The sequence below is a fragment of the Chrysochloris asiatica genome, unplaced genomic scaffold (assembly GCF_000296735.1).
Source record: "Chrysochloris asiatica unplaced genomic scaffold, ChrAsi1.0 scaffold00007, whole genome shotgun sequence".
In the NCBI taxonomy this organism is placed as follows: Eukaryota; Metazoa; Chordata; class Mammalia; order Afrosoricida; family Chrysochloridae; genus Chrysochloris; species Chrysochloris asiatica.
The window spans coordinates 9,877,939-9,899,544 of record NW_006408525.1 but is presented as its reverse complement, the minus strand read 5'-3'; the positions used below and the strand labels follow the sequence as shown (position 1 = coordinate 9,899,544).

Here is a 21,606-nt window from a genome sequence, read left to right as displayed (position 1 = left end):
TAATTTAATAAATTAATGTGAATGATGTTATAAATTTTGGCAGAAAAAGGTTCCTCAACCCTGCTCTACAGGATCACTATGAGTCGGGAACTGACTCAATGGCACTTGTCACAGGAGCTCGGGTCGCACAGTGGTTAAAATGCTTGGCTCCTAAAAAAAGATCTGCAGTTTGAGAACCCACCAGGCACTCCATGTGGGAGAAAGATGTAGCAGTGTGTTTCTGTACAGCTGTATACCCTTCAAAGTTCTATAGGGTAGTTCTACTTTGTCTTACAAGGTTGCTATGAATCGGAATTGACTGGACAGCAATGGGTTTGGTTTTCAACCAGTTTACATACTCTTAGGAGTCCAGCTGGCACAATGTTAAGCATCAAGTTGCTAACCAGAGTTTGAACCTACCCAGCTGCTCCACAGGAGAACAAACTTAACAATCTGCTCCCATAAAGATTTCAACCTAGGAAACCCTATGGGGCAGTTCGACTTTTGGTCATTATGAGTAGGAATTGACATGACAGCACACACAACTGCTTACAGGAAGGAGGTAGTGCTACTAAAACTGTTGGGGAGTGGCCACAGATACTGCTAAGCAGTCTACACTGGCCTTCACAACAAAAAGTCAACCAGCCCAGAAAGAGAACAATGCTGATGAGGCTGAGAAACATCAGTTTACGTCATGCTACTTAGTACAATGGATGTCTGTGGCCATTACACGCCATCACAACGTAGAAAAAAACGCAGCAAAGCACATAAGCATTTTGGTAACAAAGTCTGTTAGGAAAACTTGATAGCGCTCCACAAGCCATCTTTATAGCCTAAGACAGACTGAACCCTGCCACAACAAGGTATTTATCTGATGTGATGGTGTTCATCCCTCCCAAGGGACAACCTGAGATTTAAAACAATAAAAACTACAAATGTCCAACTATAGGCACTGAGATTTAATTTCAAATGAACTGGCAATTTTCAGAAGAATCCTGTGATTCCAATACATTTACAAGTTGAAAATCACTGGTCTAACACCCCAGCCCAGTGTAATTCTAGACATACTTGAGATGCTAATCTAGAAGATTCTGATCAAGATTCTAAGACTGAAACTAGAAGATGCTAGACAGCAACTGTATCCTCTTCTTTTAGGATTTGTAGATAACATCAAGTTATCTTAAAAATTTTCTGCTATTTCATCAGTTTTCTATAAGTTTTGGGTTTGCCCAAAACATACATATAATATAGTAAGAGTTAAAACAAAACCAGGTATAAACAAACCCAAAAAGGAAGTAAAATAAAGAACAAAGATTAATGACATTGAACAGAATCAATTATTTTTTTATACTCCGAAAGACTGAGCTCTAAGGAAAACTGTGTTTCCTAATTCATTATCATCTTCTCTTTATATTCAAAAGTTCAAACGAGTCTACCAGGCTTTAAAAAAAAACAAAAACAAAATGTAAGATTTACATGCATACAATAAAGACCATACCATTACAAACACCTTACAAATGTATACAGAGGCAAAAAAACACAAACTGTTTCATACCTAGTGAAGTCTGGTGGAACAGGAGTGGTGACAAAGGATGCCATGGGTTTTCGATGAACTTGCTGAAACATCATGAGGATCTCCGAGCTCTTAGATATCAATTCACTCTTACTGCAAGACCGCAACTGTGAGAGGAAAAATAATTACCTGCATAAACAATGTGGTTACGAATCAGGCTACAAACTTTAAGGTCAGCAGTTCGAAACTACCAGCCACTTCGCGGGAGAAAGATGAGGCTTTCTACTCCCGTCAAGATTTACAGCCTTGGAAACCCTATACAGGGCTGCTATGGGTCGGAATCGACTCAATGGCACTTAACAACAACTTTAAATTACACTGGTGTGGTGCTGTAGGATAAGCACTGGACTGCTAACCACAAGGTCAATGGTAGAAATCCACCAGTCACTCCTTGAAAACCCATAAAATGATCACGATGGGTATGAACTGACACGAAGGCACTTAAAATGGTAAAAGCTAGAAATCCAATTATGTAAACATTCTTCTCAACGGAGAAAAGACTGAAGTTGTCAAGGACTTCATTTTTCTTTCATCAACTATCAATACTCATGAAAGCAGCAGTCAAGAAATAAAAAGACGTATTACATTAAGTAAATCTGCTGCACAAGACCTTTTTAAAGTGTTGAAGAGCAAATATGTCAGCTTGAAGACTAAGGTGCACCTGACCCAAGCCATGGTATTTTCAATAACCTCATGTGCATGTGAAAGCTGGACAGTGACTAAAGAAGACCATAGAAGAATTGATGCTTTTGAGTTATGGTGTTGGAGAATATTGAAAGTGCCATGGGCTGCCGAAAGAACCAACAGATCTGTGTTGGAAGAAGTGCAGCCAGAGTGCTCCTTGGAGGCCAGGATGGCCAAACTTCGTCTCTAATACTTCAGACATACTGTCAAGAGGGACCAGTCACTGGAGAAGGATATCATGTTTGGTAAGATGGAGAGTCAGAGAAAAAGGGGACAATCCCCAAGCAAGATGGATTGGTAAAGTGGCAGTATCAATGGGCTCGAGTGTGGCAATGATAGTGAGGTTGGCCCAGGATCAGGCAGTGTTTTGTTCTGCTGTGCATAAGGTCGCTATGAGTCCGTACCAACTCGATGGCACCTAACATCAACAAGTTTAAGTTAGGACTACTGATTTTGTGTTTCCAGCCTCCAATTTGAAGTCCTGGTTCTAATAGTTACTGAGTGAACAATTATGGACCTCTTTATGTACAAAATTACAATAATATCTTCTATCAAATCTAGTGTGACACTACAGGATAAGCACTGGACTGCTAACCTTGAGGTTGGCAGTTCAAAGCCACCATCCACTCCCTATTGTGAGTTGCTTAGTCAAAACTGACTTCACAATACTTATCATCTGCTTCACTGAGTGTGTTACAGTGATCAAGAGTTAATGCATGTGAAAGAGCTAAATAAACTTTTTTTTTTTAATGTGAATTATGTGATAGTTTACATGGGAAACCATTAACTTTACATTCATCCTATCGTACATTGTTTCACTGCTATGGTTACCCTCCATGCATCATCAACGAATCAAAGGGTATACCCTACAAGCCTGCCCGCCAGTCGTCAGCACATAGCCCCTCCTCTCCCTCTCTGGGTCTAGAGTTCCCAGCCGCTCCAGCTCTCCACGTCATCATCTCTGCCTCCATCTCTGGCATAACTGTTTTTCTGCGTAGGGTCTCGCACTCAGCGCTTCTCCCTTGATGGTCCCAGGGGACTCTGCTCCTGGCCTGCAAAGTCAACCACTTCCTTCTTTTTGCTACAAAACGTCCACCTTTACATTTCCAACCTTCACAGTCAATCCTGATAACAATTATTCACTACTGTATCACAAGAGACCTATCCCTATCTTCTTTCATCAGCCCCACTCAGACAGATTGGATACTACTCAGTGGAAATTCTACTTTCCTCCGCGCCCTCTGTATCTAGGCTCCCTCTTGAGAGCTTGTAAGCCAGTCACTTCTTGCCTTTGTAGCCCCCCATTTTGGTAGCCAATGTTCAAGCTGCCCATCCCTGTCTACTCTGTGTGTGGAGAGGGTGGGAATGATCCTTGCTGCAAAGATTTGTTCCCTCTTTTGAGCTACTGCATCCATAGGTGTAGGTCTAGTTCATCAAATTGTATCAGATTACTCTTTTTTTCCTCTTCTTTCTTCTTCTAGCTAATGCATTTGAGCTTTTCATTCTGTGTATTAGTCGATTTGTCCTTCCCTATCTAAAAGCCACAGTGTCACAATCACTTTTGCTTCATATCATATCTTGACAAAAGGTATGAAAAGAGCACTGACTGCTGGATTCTATTCCAGACATATGTTGACCTATTTGGGAAGTTTTTGCTCTTTCATATAATTTGGTAATTGTATGCAAATCCAAGAAAACACGTGTGAAAAAAAATCAGTCTAATTAAGAGGCAAAAAGCACTTTATAATATTGAATTTTCTCTGAAATATACCATGTTGTTGTTATTAAGTGCCACTGAGTCAGTTATGACTCATAGAGACCCTATACAAGGTTTTCAAGGAGCGGCTGGTTGAGTTGGAACACCAACCCTGTGGTTCAAACCGACCTTGTGGTCTAGTGCCTTATCGTACAGCCCCATACCAGAAATATACCATACTTCGTAATATGTACTAAGCCATTGATTATTAAACATTTATGTGCCACTAAGAACAAATTACAGATGGCATTGTTAAGATGCATCCCATTTCAGAGACAGCATAATAAAATATACATAGAAGAATCAATGAGGTTCAAGATATTTCTTCATTCAGCTCTTTTTTAATAATGATCTCTACAAACATTTTAAGCATCTTTCATTAGAGTTATTCACAGATAATTTCATGATATTTTTATTGCTATAATGAATGACATTTTATTCCAGTTAAAATTCGAATTTGGCTATTCCTTATGAATACTCACTGCCATGGACTCAGTTCTGACTCAGAATGACCCTGTTTTAGGGTTTCTAAGGCTGTCAGTCTTCATGGAAGTAGAAAGCCTCATCTTTTTTTCTGTGGAGTAGCTGGTGGTTTTGAACTTCCAACCTTGTGGTTCGTAGTCCAATGTTTACCCCATGGGGCTCCTTAATTAACATTCACTTCCATTTTAAAAAGTAAAACAATTAAATGGTGGGCAAAGGAATTTAAACAGACACTACATCAAAGAAGATATATGAATTGCACACCAGTCCAAGAGGATGCTCATCATCAATAGGGGTAAGGGAAATGCAAATAAAAACCGTAATGGGAAAACGACTACAGACCTACAATAACGGCCACAATCCATAGGATAAGTATACAATGTGTTGGCAAGGATCTGGAGGAAGAACTCTCAAAAACTACTAGTGGGAATATAAACTGGTACAATAACTTCAGAAAACAAAGTACAGTTAAAAAATTTAACCAAACATCTACTATTTGACTTAGCCACTCCTGGTGTGGCGCTGTGGGTTAATGTGCCAGACTGCAAAGCCGTTTGAACTGCAAGATTGGTGGTTCAAGCTCACCAGCTACTCCTTGGAAACCCTATTATACAGGATCACTATGGGTCGGAATCGACTCAACGGCACTTAACAACAACAACAACTCCACCTTAGATACCCATGAGAAAACAAAATGCATGAATGTGATTCCTTGTAACAGCTTTATTTATAAATAGCCCAAAACAACAAAAACACAAACACAAATGACCACAACAGGTGAACTCTGGTATATATATACAATGGGATACTCTCAGGAATGAAAAACAGCCCACAAACTATTAATATACATGTTGTTGTTAAGTGCCTTTAAGTTGATTCCGACTCACAGTGACCCTGTATATGGTTTCCAAGGTGTGGCTGGTGAGTGTGAAGCTCTAATGTGTGATTCAGACCAACCCAGCAACAAGGATAAATCTTAAAATCATTTTGCTAGGTTAAAAAAGTTAATCTAAAAAAAATTCACCACTCCTGGGGATCGTTTTTCAGACAAAGGATAATACCCTTGAGGAATGACTTCCCCAGAACAATCAACCAGACCGACCAAAAGGGCAGTATTGTCTTCAAAAAAGTTCAGAAGGTAAGAAATAGCAGGAAAGTAAGACAAATGGAAAAGGGAACCCAGGGAAGAAGTACAAAGAATGCTGTTACATTGAGAGGGTTATAATTACCATCACTAAACAAAAAGTATATAAATTGCTGAATGGGAAGCTAATTTGCTCTGCCAACTTTCACTCATACCACAACTGAATGTCCAAAAAGTTCACACTGTATAATTCTATCTATGTAAAACTTTTAAGAATACAAACTAATCTCTAGTGACAGTAAGTAGACCAGTGGTTAACTGGGAAGGTGAATACAGGAAGGCACAAGAGGATTTACAATGTGGTAAAAGGAAACTGAGGATGCTGCTGTTTGTTATTGTTAATTGCTGTCAAGTTGGGTCCAGTTCATAGCAACCCTGTACAGGGTTTCCGAGGAGTAGCTGGTGGGTTTGAGGATGACTGTTGATTACCTGGACTGGTAGCCACAGTGGGAACAGTATGAACCCACCAGTCAGCAGTTAGAATCCACCAGCTGCTCACAGAAGAAAGATGAGGCTATCTCTACTCCTGTAAAGATTTACAGTTACAAAAACCCAAAGGGGCTGTTCTATTCAGTCCTATAGAGTTTCTATGAGTCTGAATCAACCTCATGGCAGTGGGTTTGTTTGTCTTAACTGTGGTGATAGTTTCAGAGGTGAATTTAACAAAATGTATCTAAATTGTACACTTTAAATATATGCAGCTTATTTAATGTCAAATACACCTAAATCCAGCTGTTAAACACACACACACACACACACACACAGCTACAGATCCCGCCCCTACTCCACGACAGTGGCCCTGTCACTGCAGCAGTTTATTCTCTGGTGGAGAAAATAAAAGTCTCTAAACTAGAGGAACAACATGCATGATTGAGAATGGAGGCACTGGAATTCTGAAAACAAGGGTCTTTACATAAATATTCATACACTAAGTCACACTAGTCACACTGTGTATCAAATGGAAATGGAAATGGAGGAAGTGTGATCTCAAAACAAAGTAGTAAACCAAGAAAGTAGAAGCCATGGGAATCAAGAAGCATAGGACTTTACCAAGAAAAATGGGAAAGGGAACCCTAGGAAGAGGAATAAAAATAGATCACAACAGAAAGCTATATATCAGGCAAGAATTCCAAAAAAACAAATGCAAGACAAGTGAATACATTAAATACATAGGTAACACCATCACCATACATTTTACTTTTTTTACTAAGTGCTTCGTTTCCACCTCAACCTAGAACATGAAGTGTATGAGGACAATCCGCCCCCCCTTTTTATTCACAGTTATATTCCAAATATCTATTGGACTGTATGTTATTTACTTGGCACTTAGTTTGAAAGGGTCATGTTCAGTAAAAATAATTCCATTCTTATAAAGGTTTATGTCATAATAATTTATCTAGTTCCCTAACATGTTGGAGAAAAAAAATCTGACAATCAGCTGATGATGCTTTTTTTCATAATAATTCCCATTATAACTTAATAGAAAATCTGACAAAACAAAATTTAAGGGAACTAGGCAGTACTGGATGAAGACTTTGTTTCATTTTATATTTGATATTTGATCACCTGATGCTCCACCTCCTGAAGTAAGGATTCCAGCAGTTCAGTTTCTTGTGTTAGAGATGTCTTCTGACCTGTTTAAAAATAGCACAACACCAACACAGGCTCAATTCGGATTTCAGAATTTTAACTTTCACAACATATTCTGTAACAAGGAATCCATTTAAAGTAAATAAAAATCTTTCATTATAACTACCTTAAAGATTTCTCTAGAGCTTTAACAGGTTAAATCTAACATTAGGTATATCAAATTCATCTAAGAAATGTACAGTGACAATATACTTCAAGCAGAAAATTTACTTTTCTAGGTCCTTATTTTGGTTGTGAAATGAACAATTTGGCAAATCCCCAAATCTAGAAGTTAGACTACCACCTGTCTTACTAGTTGGTCGTATTGTGGTGGCTTATATGGTGCTATAATGCTGGAAGCTATGCTACTAGTATTTCACATATGGCAAACAAGTTTCAATGGTGCTTCTAGATGACCACAGAAGAGGAGGAAAGGTCTTGTGATCTACTTCCGAAAATTAGTCAATGACAACCTTATGGATCACAATACAATATTATCCAATAGAGTGCTGGAAAACGAGCTTCCTAAGTTGAAAAGCACTCGAAATACACAGTGGCCACAAAATGGACTAGTGTTTACCAAGGATTGTGAAGATGGCACAGAACCAAGCAAAAGTTCCATTTGGTATAAATGAGGTCATCATGAGCCGGAGTCATCTCAAGAGCAACTAACAAAGCGCTGGAAACACGTAACATTAGGCGAACAGAAATTATACCGACTGGTTTTTTAGTGCCAGTGAGTAAGTTCTAACCCATAGCGAACCTGTATAGGGTTTCCTAGGAGCAGCTGGTGAGCGTGAACTGTTGACCTTGCAGCTCAAACCAACTTTGCAGTCCAGCGCATTAATCAGCAGTACCACACCAGGAGTCCTATATTGACTTAGAGTAAAGGAATTTGACACAGAGGGGTAGCTAATAGGTAGAATTTTATTTTTAATACCAAAATGAGAAGCTCTTGGTAACTTAAAAATACATGACAGTCAAAACAAATGACCATTTGGGATCTATTACCACCAAAGGTGGCTTTTACCACCATCCCATCCCACAGTCTTAAGGAAATATTACATCCTGTACATGACTTGACTTAAAAATCACTGGTAAAAAACCATAGAATCAATAAAAGTCAGAAATTCTTCATAGTAGTAAATGAGCTGAAAATGAGATAAGATTCCTGGTGTGGCTCCAGAGGATAAGCAATGGACTGTTATCCACAAAGTTGGCAGTTCACACCCACCACTACTCCTCAGGAGAAAGAAGAGGCTTTCTGATCCCGTAAAGAGTTACAGCCTCAGAAACCCTACACAGGACTGCTATGAGTCAGAATCAATTTGATGGCAGTGGGTTTGGTTTGGTGGGTATCAGGGTAAAATAAATTACTTTAACTTCTAATAATAGAAAATAATAGAAAAACACAAGTCAGGAGAGTTAAGTTACTGGCAAGGGAAGTTACTGGAGATCTGAATGGTTGTCTTAATTTGACTTCTGGCTGACCAAATTAAATATAAAACATAAATGAAACAAGCAAATTCATCCTAGAAAAGCAAGGATACACAAATGCTAATGTTTGTGTCTCTGCCAACTATTTAAGACCAAAAACAGAGAAAAAGCCCTCAATTAAAAAAATCCAATACTCTATGTGGCTAAATGAACTTACTGTATTCTCAAACAGAATTTACAGCAGTGAAAAAATAAGATCATTTACAAATATGACTGATTACAACTAAGAATAATTATGATTTCCATTTATGTGAAATCAACTACACAGTAGTGTGACTGGCATATTCAATACTGACAGATTTAATTGCTCCACTGTGCAGATGTACTTAAACTGTTCAATCTAATTAAGACATTTACCACCCTTTGATGCTGAATCTGTGAACAAAAACTAAAATTCAGATAATGCAGATTTATACTATAAAAACGATTAGTGAAAAAATAACCAAGTACTAAAATAACTGCATCTTATCAAAGTTAAAAATAAAATGGATAAAATGGTATTTTGGATTGTACAAGACACGGGTAAAACCTTGGAAAAATCAAAACATGAAATTTTAGAAATCCTTTGTTCACAACTCTATTAAAGTATATCTATTTCATGTTAGGATGGTACAGTGGCTCAATAGGATAAGTACTGGAATGTGAACAACAGGTCAGCAGTATGAGCCCACCAGCCACTCCATGGGAGGAAGTTGAGGTTTTCTTCTCCCATGAAGATTTAGTCTCAGAAACCCAATTCGAGGTTACTATTGTAGGACCAAAGAGAAGAATCTATTTTGTATATAAGCTTTAGCACGTCTTCTAGCTCCAAGAAAATGATATATATAAATAGCCAGTCAGCTCAAGGCCAGATGCCAGATGTTTTCCTTTGCCCTAGCATAAGAACAAACACCACCAGTACTGACCAATTAAATTGTAACATCTTATAGTTTGCCAATTGCTAACCAATCCAAAAATTGTAAAGCTGAGAAACCCGAGCTTGTTTGAAAACTCTATAAAAATCCCGCAGACAAAGGGTTCGGGGCTCCATCCCTAATCTGCTGCGTCGGATGCAGGTGGAGTCCAAGCTCGAGCTTGAATAAACATCAGCGTCGGCTCCTTGGTGGTCTTTGGGGATCCCGAATTCTGGGCATAACAACTATGAGTCGGAATGGACTCAACAGCATGTAACAATTTCATGTTGGACTAAAATAAATATTGTAAAGCTGGTTTTATAGATACACACAACTATCCTTCCATTAAATTTAATACTGATCAGAAATTCACTTAAATCCTTGTTCAATTCTAGTCTATACAGTCAAAGAATGAAGAATCTTTGAAGAAACAAAAGGGTAAGCACTGAATAGCATTAAAAGATTAAAAATAAGATCTACCAGAAAACAAAGAACCAAGACCTTAAATCTCTTAGAAAGAATGGTGGTGGTTATATGCTGTGTAGTCGGTTCCGACTCATAGTGACCCTATACAGGGTTTCCGAGGCTGTAAATCTTTACAAGAGCAGAAACCCTCATCTTTCTATCTTTCTCCCGTGAATCAGCTGGTAGTTTTGAACTACTGACCTTGAGGTTCACAGCCCGATTCGTGATCACTACCCTATGAATTCCTTGATTTTGCTAGTATTTCAAAATGCCAGTTCTTTACCATTAGTGAAAACTAAGTGAAAAAAAAAAAGGGGGGGGGGGAAACATAAAAGAAATTTTTTATATAGAATTGAAAAAAATGCTCTACATAACAATGAGGTCCACTAGCCATCACTTAAATCACAATAAAAAGTTAAAAATGGCTATGAAGTTCTTTCTTTCCAACTGTTTCTAAGTACAGGCTATATACTAGCCCAGTTAGCAAATATCTCAAGATTCTGTCCTAGCCTTTAACAACCCACTAATCTTTACCTGTCAAAGACTGAACCTCAAGGAAACTCATAGCACCATGTATCCCAGCAGTCTATCAACACTCACCCATTAGTGTTATAAGCTTGTTCTTCAGTTGTGTGTCTAACCGTGCAATCATCATCTCAACTGCATTCCTAATTTCCCGAACACGCTCATCTTTTGCATTTCTTACAGCCTCTACGTTTCTTTCCTAGAAGATAATCAGGTAAAAATAATTTTAACTTTAGAATTTAAAAAACAGACACAAATAGACATTAATGTAAGCATTATAATTATTCTTAAGTCAGTTGGCTTCATTTCCTCTTTAAAAGATGAAATATTATAAGTAATCCAGTCAAGAGACAAAGAGGAGCAGAATGGCTAAGAAAACAAGAATTTTCAATATGTTGTCTATAAGGAACACATCAAAAAAGATGAAGCGAGCCTAAATGCCCATCAACAGAAGGACGGTTAAACAAACTCTGGTACATACTCAATATGAAATACTATACAACATTTAAGAGTAACAATGAATCTGAAAAACATTCCAAAACATGGATGAACCTGAAGGACATTACCACAATGTCAAAATCACAAAAGGACAAATTTTGCATGAGACCATTGTTATAAAGTTTAGAGGTAAACACTGTTAAATGATAGTACATGGAGGCGATTGTAATCAGTGTAATGAAGCAAAGTACATGATTTGTTGAATGTAAATCTGATGAGCTGCTCTGTAAACAATCTAGTTCACAATAAAAAATAAAAACAAAAAGCCCTAACCCACTGCTTTAAAAAATTCTGAGCAATGAACAGAATCAGAAGAAAAAAATCCTTAAAAATCAACAATTAAAACAGAATAAAATATATGGTCTTTTTTCAGGTCACCAAAAAAGTCTGTAATTTTAAAATATTGGTTTAGGTTAATAGAGACATACTAAAAACATCACAGTATATTAAATTTATTTCATATTCTCAAAACCCTAAAATAAATGAATTTTTGTAAAAGAAAACTAGTATCTACTATAGTTTACAAAGTTATATTTTTGTTTATTTATTTATTTATTGTGAATTGAATGAAGGTTTACAGACAAGATCCTCAGTCTTACACTCAATAAATCCTGTTTTGTTTCATCTCAGTGATTGCAATCCCCTCCATTCAGTAACAATTGTTCTGCTTATTCCCTGTGGTTACCCATGTGCAAATATCCTCTTGCATTCTTTTTGCTTTTCAAAACTAAACACACACAAAAAAGTGTAGTGTACACAGACTTTACACTGGCATGCCATACAGGAAAAAAAGACAAGCTTCCCTACACTTACTATTAAGTAAACATAAGCAGTGAAAACCTCAATTCGCACCCTCCCTTTTGGGCAAACAAAAGGAAATAATAGAAAAAAAAAAAAAAAAATGCCAAGAGATTATAATAGGAAAAAAAGTTGTTAAATGAAAACCAAATAGAAGTCATCAACTAGCAAATGGTTTGTATTCCAAAATGATTCTGTAGTTTCACATTCAAAACTCAAAACACTCTTATCTGTGTAAACAGTGTTACAAATAATGATTTACAACTTGACTTCTGAAAGGATAAAACAAGGATCATATCTGTTCTTAAGTTAGCAATGATCTGCTATAACACTCATTCTGGCAACTTCAAACAGACTGTATTCTGAAAAGGCTTCAATTGCTTTTCTGTAAACCAGGAATCTGGGTACAAATTCCTCAGCTAATCTGAAATTAGTAAAATACTGTGTGACTATAGACATATCCTATTAAACTTTCAAATCTTGAAGATCTTGATTTAAGTATCTGACTAATTTTTATTATAGAATATATGTCATTATATATTTTAGAATATAAAAGGGATGACCTTTTCTCAACAGTCTTACCACTTCTTGAACTAAGCTGATCAATTCCATGAGACGCCGACGGAGTTTGGCTACCTCTTCATTCACTTTTGTGACATGCTGCTCATAAATTTCTGCCAAAGGTTTAAAGGTATGTCCACCATGCTATTTAAATTAACAAGAGTAATTTTAGAACATTTTCAAATACCTCATCTGCATTTATATTCTATGTATAACTTGCTATGGACACTAATAAACTAGTAAATATCTTTTTGGTTGCCATTATTTTGTTAAAACTTGCTTAAAATCACTTGGTCCGTGTAAGAATTCCTTAAAATTTTAGTAAACAAAACATTCTAACTTATCCATAAACCTTCATTCGTTACAAAGAAAATATAATGACAAAATTCTTGACCATCATTCAAGCCATCTGCCATTCTTTACTTGGCCAACACCAGTCTTCTTGCATGTTCTTAAACTTTTCCCATCTGGCCTTTGAAAAAGTTGCTTCTTCACTCAAAAATGATTTATCTTCCTCTTCCTCTTGCCTCCCCTCACTCTTAACTCTTCTACGTCCTTTGGAACTTATCTCAGGCTTATATGGTCAAGGACCCATGGTCATTCACTCTCATTACAGCAACAATTTTATATATAATTAGATTTTTGATATCTGTCTTGTTCATCACTAAATCCCCAGTGTCTACCACAGGTGAATGCATGTGTAAACCATTTGAGGAAAAGACCCAGGGTACATAATTAGCAAAAGCAATGAACCCCATTTCTCATGACACAAATTACTCTAGAGATATTAGAAACTCTATAAAAATGAGTATCACATATCTCGGGGTGTTCACAGAAAACAGATTTAGAGCTATCAACCTAAAAATAGTTTCGTATTCAATTGGTAAATAGTACTATTCATTTTCTATTTTATGAGATGTCTTGTAACAAATATGTTCTCATTTTGTTTGTCATATTCACTTAAAGTGCCTTGCTTTATTGTCTAAGAAATTACTGGAAAAAAGTAGATTATTGTGTGTTCACTTTAAGTGGATTAAAAAAAAAAAAATGTATTGCCTCTTACAAAAATCTATTTAAATACTAAATTATGGAAACTTTTTCTAATTTTTTTTATAGTTAGCATAAATTCTAACAGAAAAATTATCTTAACTGATCTCTACTCAATCAATCTTTCCATCATTTCTCTGTAAAATATACTGACTGATTCTCAAAGAATGATCAATTCTCATGGCTAATGGATAACCCCGAAGTCTACTCACTTCTGCTCCCACTATGACTTACTTTCCTACCAAGAATCTGTGTGTCTACTCTGTTATTATTGTAACCATTATTTTGTTTAAGTATTAAATAAACAATGAGACATAACTGTGAAATTTTTAAATTGCTTCCTATGCAAATTAATTTGAATGTCTTAACATTCATAGAGGTAGGATGTGTCAAAAAAGTTTTAAGCACCTATATTAGAATGGGAAAAAAAACTAAAACATAAAGTGTTTAGCAACTGTCTAAGTCCCTGCTCCATTTTAAAGAAGTCAAAATGGTAACTGGTAGCTAGTTTATCAAATCAACTGATACTTACTCAAAGAAAAGATCTTGTTCCTACAGCAAATGAATACACCCTTTATAGGTTTTAGATTAAATAAAAACTATTTATATAAGGGGTGAATATCCTACATCAAACCCCCTCCAAAGAGGTTCTCCTAGAATACAGGTGTGAGACCTTTAAAGTGTCTAAGAGGCACAAGCACTGAAATTTTATTATATATTCAGAGTAAAAGATATTATTTTATTTCCTACCTAAATCACAAAAATGATTTCACCCTGTAATAAACTTTAAATATGAAACCAAAAATACTCCTAAGTCTTTAAATCAAACAGTAATTTAGCTTGCCTTGTAAAGAATGTCTCTGTCTTGAGCATTTAAGAACTATCTATGTGGGATCAAAGTGACACTAGCAAGTCAGGACAGGAGATATAGGGAGCTCTGAATTGATGTTAAGTGAGTAGAAAAGGAGGACAGCAATGGTCACAAACTTGTACTGTTTATATATAAACTGCTGAATGGATGTATGTTCTTTTATGTATATTTACAACAATAACAAAAAAGTAAGTTATAAAAAAAATTTGGGGGGGATTTTCTAATTTCTAACTTAAATAAAAAATTGCATTTGTACTGCTCACCATTCCTCCCCAAAGTGCACACTGATGGCAGATACACTTCTTACAAGTCCAGCAAAACACACTAAGTTTTTCATGGTGGTTTTCACATCTGTATATTTTGAGAGGGGAAAAAAGTGGTAAATTCAATTATTTAAAAATTGGAACACACGGAACACAAATTCCTAAGTTTGGGCAAACAGGTCAGGCAATTTTAAATAATTATGTCTCAGTAACCATGTAACTGCAAAATTTATTTTATGGATTCTGTGAATTAAGCTAAAGGATTACATGTAGATAAATCTTTATATGAGTTGGAACTGACTCGACAGCACGCAACAACATAAACTTTATAATCACATACAAAATACAGACTAATAGTGCATCATCTGTGGATAACGACAACTGCAGCATTTTGAGCAAGTACTTAATAAGATTATGAATCTATACCCACATGATCATGTGTGCATGTATAAATACTCCACCTACATGTAATAGTAACAATAAATAAGAGACATGGATGCGATTAATCATATAATGTAATACAATATCCTCACAGAAAATGAACAATTTCAAAAAAAAGAATTTTCTCTTGCTTGTAAAACAGATATTGTTGCATTTTTAAAAAAGTATTTCACTAATAGACAGTGAACATCAAGAAAAACCAGGATAGGTTTTCTACATTTCACTGATAAATTTAGGAGAAAGATAAGGCTATCTGCTTCCGTAAAGATCTATAGCCTTGGAAACCCTGTATAGGGTCGCTGTAGAGTTGGAATCCCCTCAATGACAATAGATTATTAATAAGTAATATGAGCATCAAATCAAAAATAAAAGTTAGAAAACATCTAGAATCTCTACTAGCATCATTTCCAAACTACCAAATCTAGAATATTATTGTTGTTATTAAGTGGCATCAAGTCAGTTCTGACTCACAACTACCCTGTATAGGGGTTTCTGAGGAGCAGCTGGTAAATTTGAACCACAGAACTTGCAGTTCAAACCAACCTTGAAGTCTAGTGCTCAACTTCCAGCGCCACATCTTTACTCTAACTTAGAATATAACTTTTACAATACAAGAAATTTGCCAGAATAATTCTTAATCAGTTGCCTATATATAAGCACCTTCAACAAACCTAAGGAGGGCCAGTAGGCCCTGAGAGTCAACGAAGGAATTAACAGATTAGTTTAGCAAACTGGCAAATTAAGTAGACCTTAATAAAAGTTCTAGTAGAAGACAATCAATCAAGAGTGAAAGGTTCTATCCCAACAGTAACATGCACCACCTCAGAAGTGATGAAAATTGTCTTAAATTAAATGTTCCTCTATGTTATTACATGTGGGAGTGAGGGTGGGGGAAGGGAAGCTAAGTAAATAATTCTTTTTATTGAGATGTCCATTAAGCTGGAAGAAATAACAAAAATCTTCGAAAGTTCCATTTAACTAGAATAACCCACCCAAACCCACTGCCATCGAGTTGATTTCAACTCACAGTAACCCTACAAGGCAGAGTAGAAGGCCTGTTCTGCAGAGTTTCCAAGACTGTAAATCTTTACTGGAACAGATATCTTTCTCCTGCAGAGTAGTTGGTGGGTTTGAACCATCAACCTTGCAGTTAGGAGCCCAATGCTTTAACCCACAGTGCCACCAAAGCTCCTTTTAATTAGAACTAAATATTTTTTAAAACCCCACTGCCAACTAATTGATTCTGACTCACAGCAACCCTACTACTTAGGGTTTCTGAGGCTAAATCTTTATGGGAGCAGACAAGCTCATCTTTCTCCTGAGGAACCACTAATAGGTTTGAACCACTGACTTTGTGGTTAGCAGTCCAGTGTTTATCCTACAAAGCCACCAAGACTCCTTTTTAACTAGAATTGTTGTTGTTGTTAAGTGCTATCAAGTCAGTTCCGACCCATAGTGACCTGGAACAGGGTCTCCGAGGCTGTAAATCTTTACAGGAGCAGAAAGCCTCATCTTTCTCCCATGGAGCAGCTGGTAGTTTCGAACTGCTGACCTTGCAGTTCGCAGCCCAATTCATAACCACCACCACCACGAGCTCCTTTTTAACTAGAATAGTAAGTAATAAAAACAACACTGGCTTTTCTTTCTAGCTCTGGATTATCATAATATATTATCAGGGTTAAGGATTACGAATCGGACTGCTAACATCAGGGTCAGCAGTTCGAAACTAGCAGCTGTTTCATGGGCGAAAGATGAGGCTTCTGCTCCCATAAAGATTTACAGCCTCAGAAACCCTGTACAGGGACACTATGAGTTGGAACCGACTCCACAGCACATAACAACAACAACTTCCTCACTATAATGAACAGAAATATTCTAGATAGTTTCTGGTGTCCCTTGAAGTTCTACATCATTGCTTTAACATGCTTGTAAATATGCAGAAAGTGGTATGGTTTAATTTCTAAGCATTTCAGGAACCTAGAATTTCTTCTAATGCATTTTCTTCTTGCCAGAGAGTAAAGCCTTATAAATAACTACACTGTCGTTTCTTTACCTGCCATTCTACCACATCTTCCCTTTTACTTGCATCTCAAAACTACCCTCTAGATATTACTAAAATACTTCAATTGTGCCATTCCATCAAAGAGTCTTATCCCATGGCAATCTTCACCAAAGTCCTAGCACACTATATTGTCTGTCGTATGTTCCCCCCATTAAACTGTTAAGCAGAAACTATGTCTCATTTGCCTTTGTACCCCATAATCTAGCACAGGAGAAGGGGACACGGATGTGGGGAGAGGGGCAATAAACAAATGTTTGATGAATAAACAACATAAAAAGAATCAACAATCTTAAATTGTTACCCAAAAGAAACATAAGACAAATAGAATTTTTAAATTAAGAAATATTGTATTGTTCATATTTACAAATAAGTACAAAGAACTACCAATATAGTATCATTAAAGTAACACATGGCAGGCACTTAGTGGCAAGATCTAGAGTGCTTTAACAGGGAAATTGAGAGCATACTTGTCCTTTTCATTTTCTTCATGTTTGGTGAGACTGCAGAGTTGAAGGGTATCAAGCTGTTGAGTTACTTCTTCTGCCCAACGACAGTTTACCAGTTCTCGTAGCTGAAGAGGTGCACTGGGAGGGAAATACATACACATACTCTAAATCAACAGTTTGAGATTATTGTTCTAAAACACAACCTTCAAAATAGAGCTCACTACCACACTCATACTACATTACTATTAAAATAATTGCAAACACCCAATGAAAGCACGCTTTGTAACTTATTTACATCTTAAAAACAAAACATCCCTGCCAATTCAGATTACAGATTCAATCCTCAACTTAGTCTCAAATTGTACTGATTAATATAGTTACCAATAGCCACATTGTGACTATTTAAAGTGAAATTCAAATTAATTAATATTAAATAAAAGACAATTTGTTCTTCAACCACTCTAGACACATTTCATGTGCTACTGGATAGAGCAGATATATACACTATCTCCATCTTCACCAAAGGTCTATTTGACGGCAATGAATTTAGAAATCTATATTAAAAAAAAGGTAGAAAATACTCAAAATTAAAATGTGCAAAAGATGTGAAGAGTTATTTAAGGTAAACGAAGTATGTAGTGAGTAACTGCTATTATGACTAATTGTGACTGTCACAACTGTAAAGGTAGAAGATGTGTAACAAAAAGCGGGGAGTAGTTAATCTTTCATTCCAGGAACAGTGGACCCTGGGGCCATTAAGAGGAAAGAGCATCAGCGAAGTGTGGGATTCTAACCAGAGAAGCAGTGACACCAGAGACTGGAAGCAGAGGTGATGGCACAGAGAGACAGAGCAGCTGAGGACTCTACACCCATGGAATAAGAAAGGCTGGCTGGACCCATGGAAAAAGGAAGGCAGGAAGCTGGCCTGCAAAACGTATCCTTTGGTCTTTTAAACAAATATATTTTTTCTATGTATGTTGTGCATATAAAACAAAGAAAGAATAAAGGTAAATAGTGTTAACTGATGGTGTTAACTATGGAGGGGATTGTAATCATTGCCATGAAACAAAAGTATGACCGGTTGAGTGAAAAAAAAAAAAAAAGGAAGAAGTATGAAGATGTTAAAATTACCAAACTGTAAAACTCAAAAGACAAAGTTTTGCTGTGATTTCAATTCATGTTTAAACACATACTAAAATATATCATTTTTTAACTTGGCAAAATGACCAAAAACTTAAAGAGAGTATCTAGCATAGGCAAAAGGTGACACTTAACAGCATAACAACAAAAAGGAAAAGGTGCTAACATATATTGATATAAAATGGTAGCGACCTTTCTTCAGGCAATCCAGCATCATTATTTAAAATGACTAAAGTGGCAACACTATAAATGTCTCTCAATATAGGTATAAATGTATCATGTTACAAGGAGCCTTGGCGGTACTGTAGAATAAGCACTGGACTGGTCATCACAAGGATGCCAGTTCACATACACCAGCCACTCCATAGAGGGAAGATAAGGGATTCTGTTCCCACAAAGATTTACTGCCTCAGAAACCCCATACAGGGTTCACTGTGAGTCGGAATCAACTGGATAGCAGTGGGCTTCAGATCATGATGCATTAATAAAGTAGAATAATAATAATAAATGACATATATGTACGGTAGCATAGTGGTTACAAATCGGGCTGCTAATCTCACAGTCAGCAGTTCGAAACTACCAGCTGTTTTGCAAGAGAAAGATGAGGCTTTCTGCTCCGGTAAAGATTTACAGCCTCAGAAACCCTGTATAGGGTTGTTAGGAGTTGGAACCAACTCCACGGCACATACCAACAACAACAACAACATGTACATACCAATCAAGGAAAGATTTCCTCCATATTTTACAGGAAAGAAACAAACTACAAAACATTATTGTATCATTTGTGTGTTTTAAGAAAAAGAATGAATGTGTGACGATACATAATAGTATTATGCACAGAAAAATGTCTGGAAATGTAGATAGCAAACCTAACAATTTCTGCTGAAAATAGTGTGTCATAAAAAGATTGGGTAGAGAATACCAGAGTCAGACTTTACTTTTTACTCTACTGTCTGGATTTCCTAAATAGAGGCATTTTGCACTATAGTTATTATAAAAGGTAAGCTAAGAAGTTACACAGTGATTTTCTAGAAGAAGGCAGGAGTCCTACATATCAAACAATGCTTATGCATTCTACATAATTCTAAATACAGATAATTAGTCTGTGTTTCCTAATTCAGGCTGATTGCTTATTTCTTCCCCAGTGTTTATGAAGAGAATGTGGCAGACTGCAGAAAGAACCTGCTGTCTTTATGGATTCTAGGTCACACTCTGATCCAAAGACTATATTTTACAAATAATGATAGCAAAACACCTACCGGCAATGAGGACATTGTGCTCTCTGCTCTGTCAACCAGCGCTATGGAGGCAAAAAAATCGATTTTCATTTTTAAAACACATTAACTTATAAATATTAAATGTGAATGTATAAAGTTTAATTGTTTCAACTACCCTCCTGCTCCCGTAAAGATTTACAGCCTCGGAAACCCTGTGTAGGTCGCTATGAGTCGGAACCGACTCCACGGCACACAACAACAACAACAACAACCCTCCAAGTTAAAGAATTAAATTCAACAAGACTTAATGTTAATGATCCCTTATTATTATACATCACCTTGAGTTTTTAATTTATTTTTACTTTGTTGAGTATACACAGTAAAACTTACACCAAGTCAACAAGTGTACAAGTCAGTGATAATGACTGCATTTTCCAAGTTATGCAAGCATTCTCATGCTTCGTTTCTGAGTTGTTTCTCCGTCATCAACATACACTAACTGCCTCTTTACTGTTCCTATCCAATCATTCCAATAGCTTCTGTTAATCTCATCCCATATAGCTATTTCTTAAACGAGCACAATACTCAAAGTAGACATTTTTTACTAGTTAAGCTAAATCCTTACCTGGTTTTAAGAAAATTTCAGGGGGTATTTTTGGTTTAAATTTTAAAGATTATCTCAGGGCAATAATTTCAGAGGTTCATCCAGCTTTCCTGGATCCAAAAAGTCTGGAAACCAAGAGAATTGGAAATTCTGTGCTGCACTTCCCCCCTTTTGATCCAAATCACATTGATGTTTTGTTTCAAACAGATTTCATACACTAAAAATCCAAAGATCAAGTTACTTTAATATTTCTGGTGAGTTTTAAAGTGAATTTAATTCTCTGGTACCTGATTATAGAGCTACTTAAAGAAACAGTAGGCAATCTGCCATCTCCCTTTCATTATCCTCCTGACAGCAACAAACTTCATAAGGAACAGAACTCATACCATAATAAATATTAAGAAACTACTCTATCCACTTCCATGGCTCAATTTTCAGTCACGTAATAGATGGGTGTGTAGTAGGGATAACACTAGAGAGGTATGCACACCATAGAATGGCCAACCATTGGGAATCAAACTGTATCATTTACTTAAGGCAATTCAGAAGGGTGGGGAAAGGAGAAATGGAAACAAGAAACACAGGGAAGAAATGGATAACTGATGCTACATTGAGGAGAATGCAATCACTGAGATGAAACGAAGTGATTTGTTAACTGTAAATCTGATTTGCTCTGTAAACCTTCACTCAATTCACAATAAAAAGTTTTTTAAGTTACTCTCATGTAGTTGGTGTGTGCCATCAAGTCTATTCCAACTCATAGTGACCCTGTAAGACATAGTAAAAATGTCTTAGAGGGTTTCCTACGCTGCCATCTTTAGAGGGTCCCAGATGGTACAGTGGGTAAAGTGTGAGGTCAACTGAAAGATCAGCAGATCAGCAGTTTGAATCCATCAACTACTCCGGATAAAGATGTGGCAATCTTTCATAAAGACTGGCAGAGTTGTAAACCCTGTGGGAGGTTCTCCTCTATCCTTTAGTATTGCTATGAGTTGTAAACCCTGTGGGAGGTTCTCCTCTATCCTTTAGT

The 21,606-nt window shown here is 36.5% G+C and overlaps 1 protein-coding gene across 2 annotated transcripts in view; it reads right to left on the bottom strand.

Annotated features, from left to right (window-relative positions):
• The window catches only part of TRIM37 (tripartite motif containing 37), a 152,635-nt gene that overhangs the window by 118,432 nt on the left and 12,597 nt on the right, over nucleotides 1-21,606 (bottom strand). For both annotated transcript variants that reach the window (XM_006832380.1, XM_006832381.1), the window contains 7 exons: nucleotides 20,015-20,055; nucleotides 17,637-17,753; nucleotides 14,667-14,754; nucleotides 12,507-12,629; nucleotides 10,704-10,827; nucleotides 7,186-7,253; nucleotides 1,535-1,659 (listed from right to left, as the gene is read on the bottom strand). In XM_006832380.1, the coding sequence (XP_006832443.1) occupies nucleotides 1,535-1,659; nucleotides 7,186-7,253; nucleotides 10,704-10,827; nucleotides 12,507-12,629; nucleotides 14,667-14,754; nucleotides 17,637-17,753; nucleotides 20,015-20,055 (686 nt within the window). The remainder of the gene's footprint in view (nucleotides 1-1,534; nucleotides 1,660-7,185; nucleotides 7,254-10,703; nucleotides 10,828-12,506; nucleotides 12,630-14,666; nucleotides 14,755-17,636; nucleotides 17,754-20,014; nucleotides 20,056-21,606) is intronic.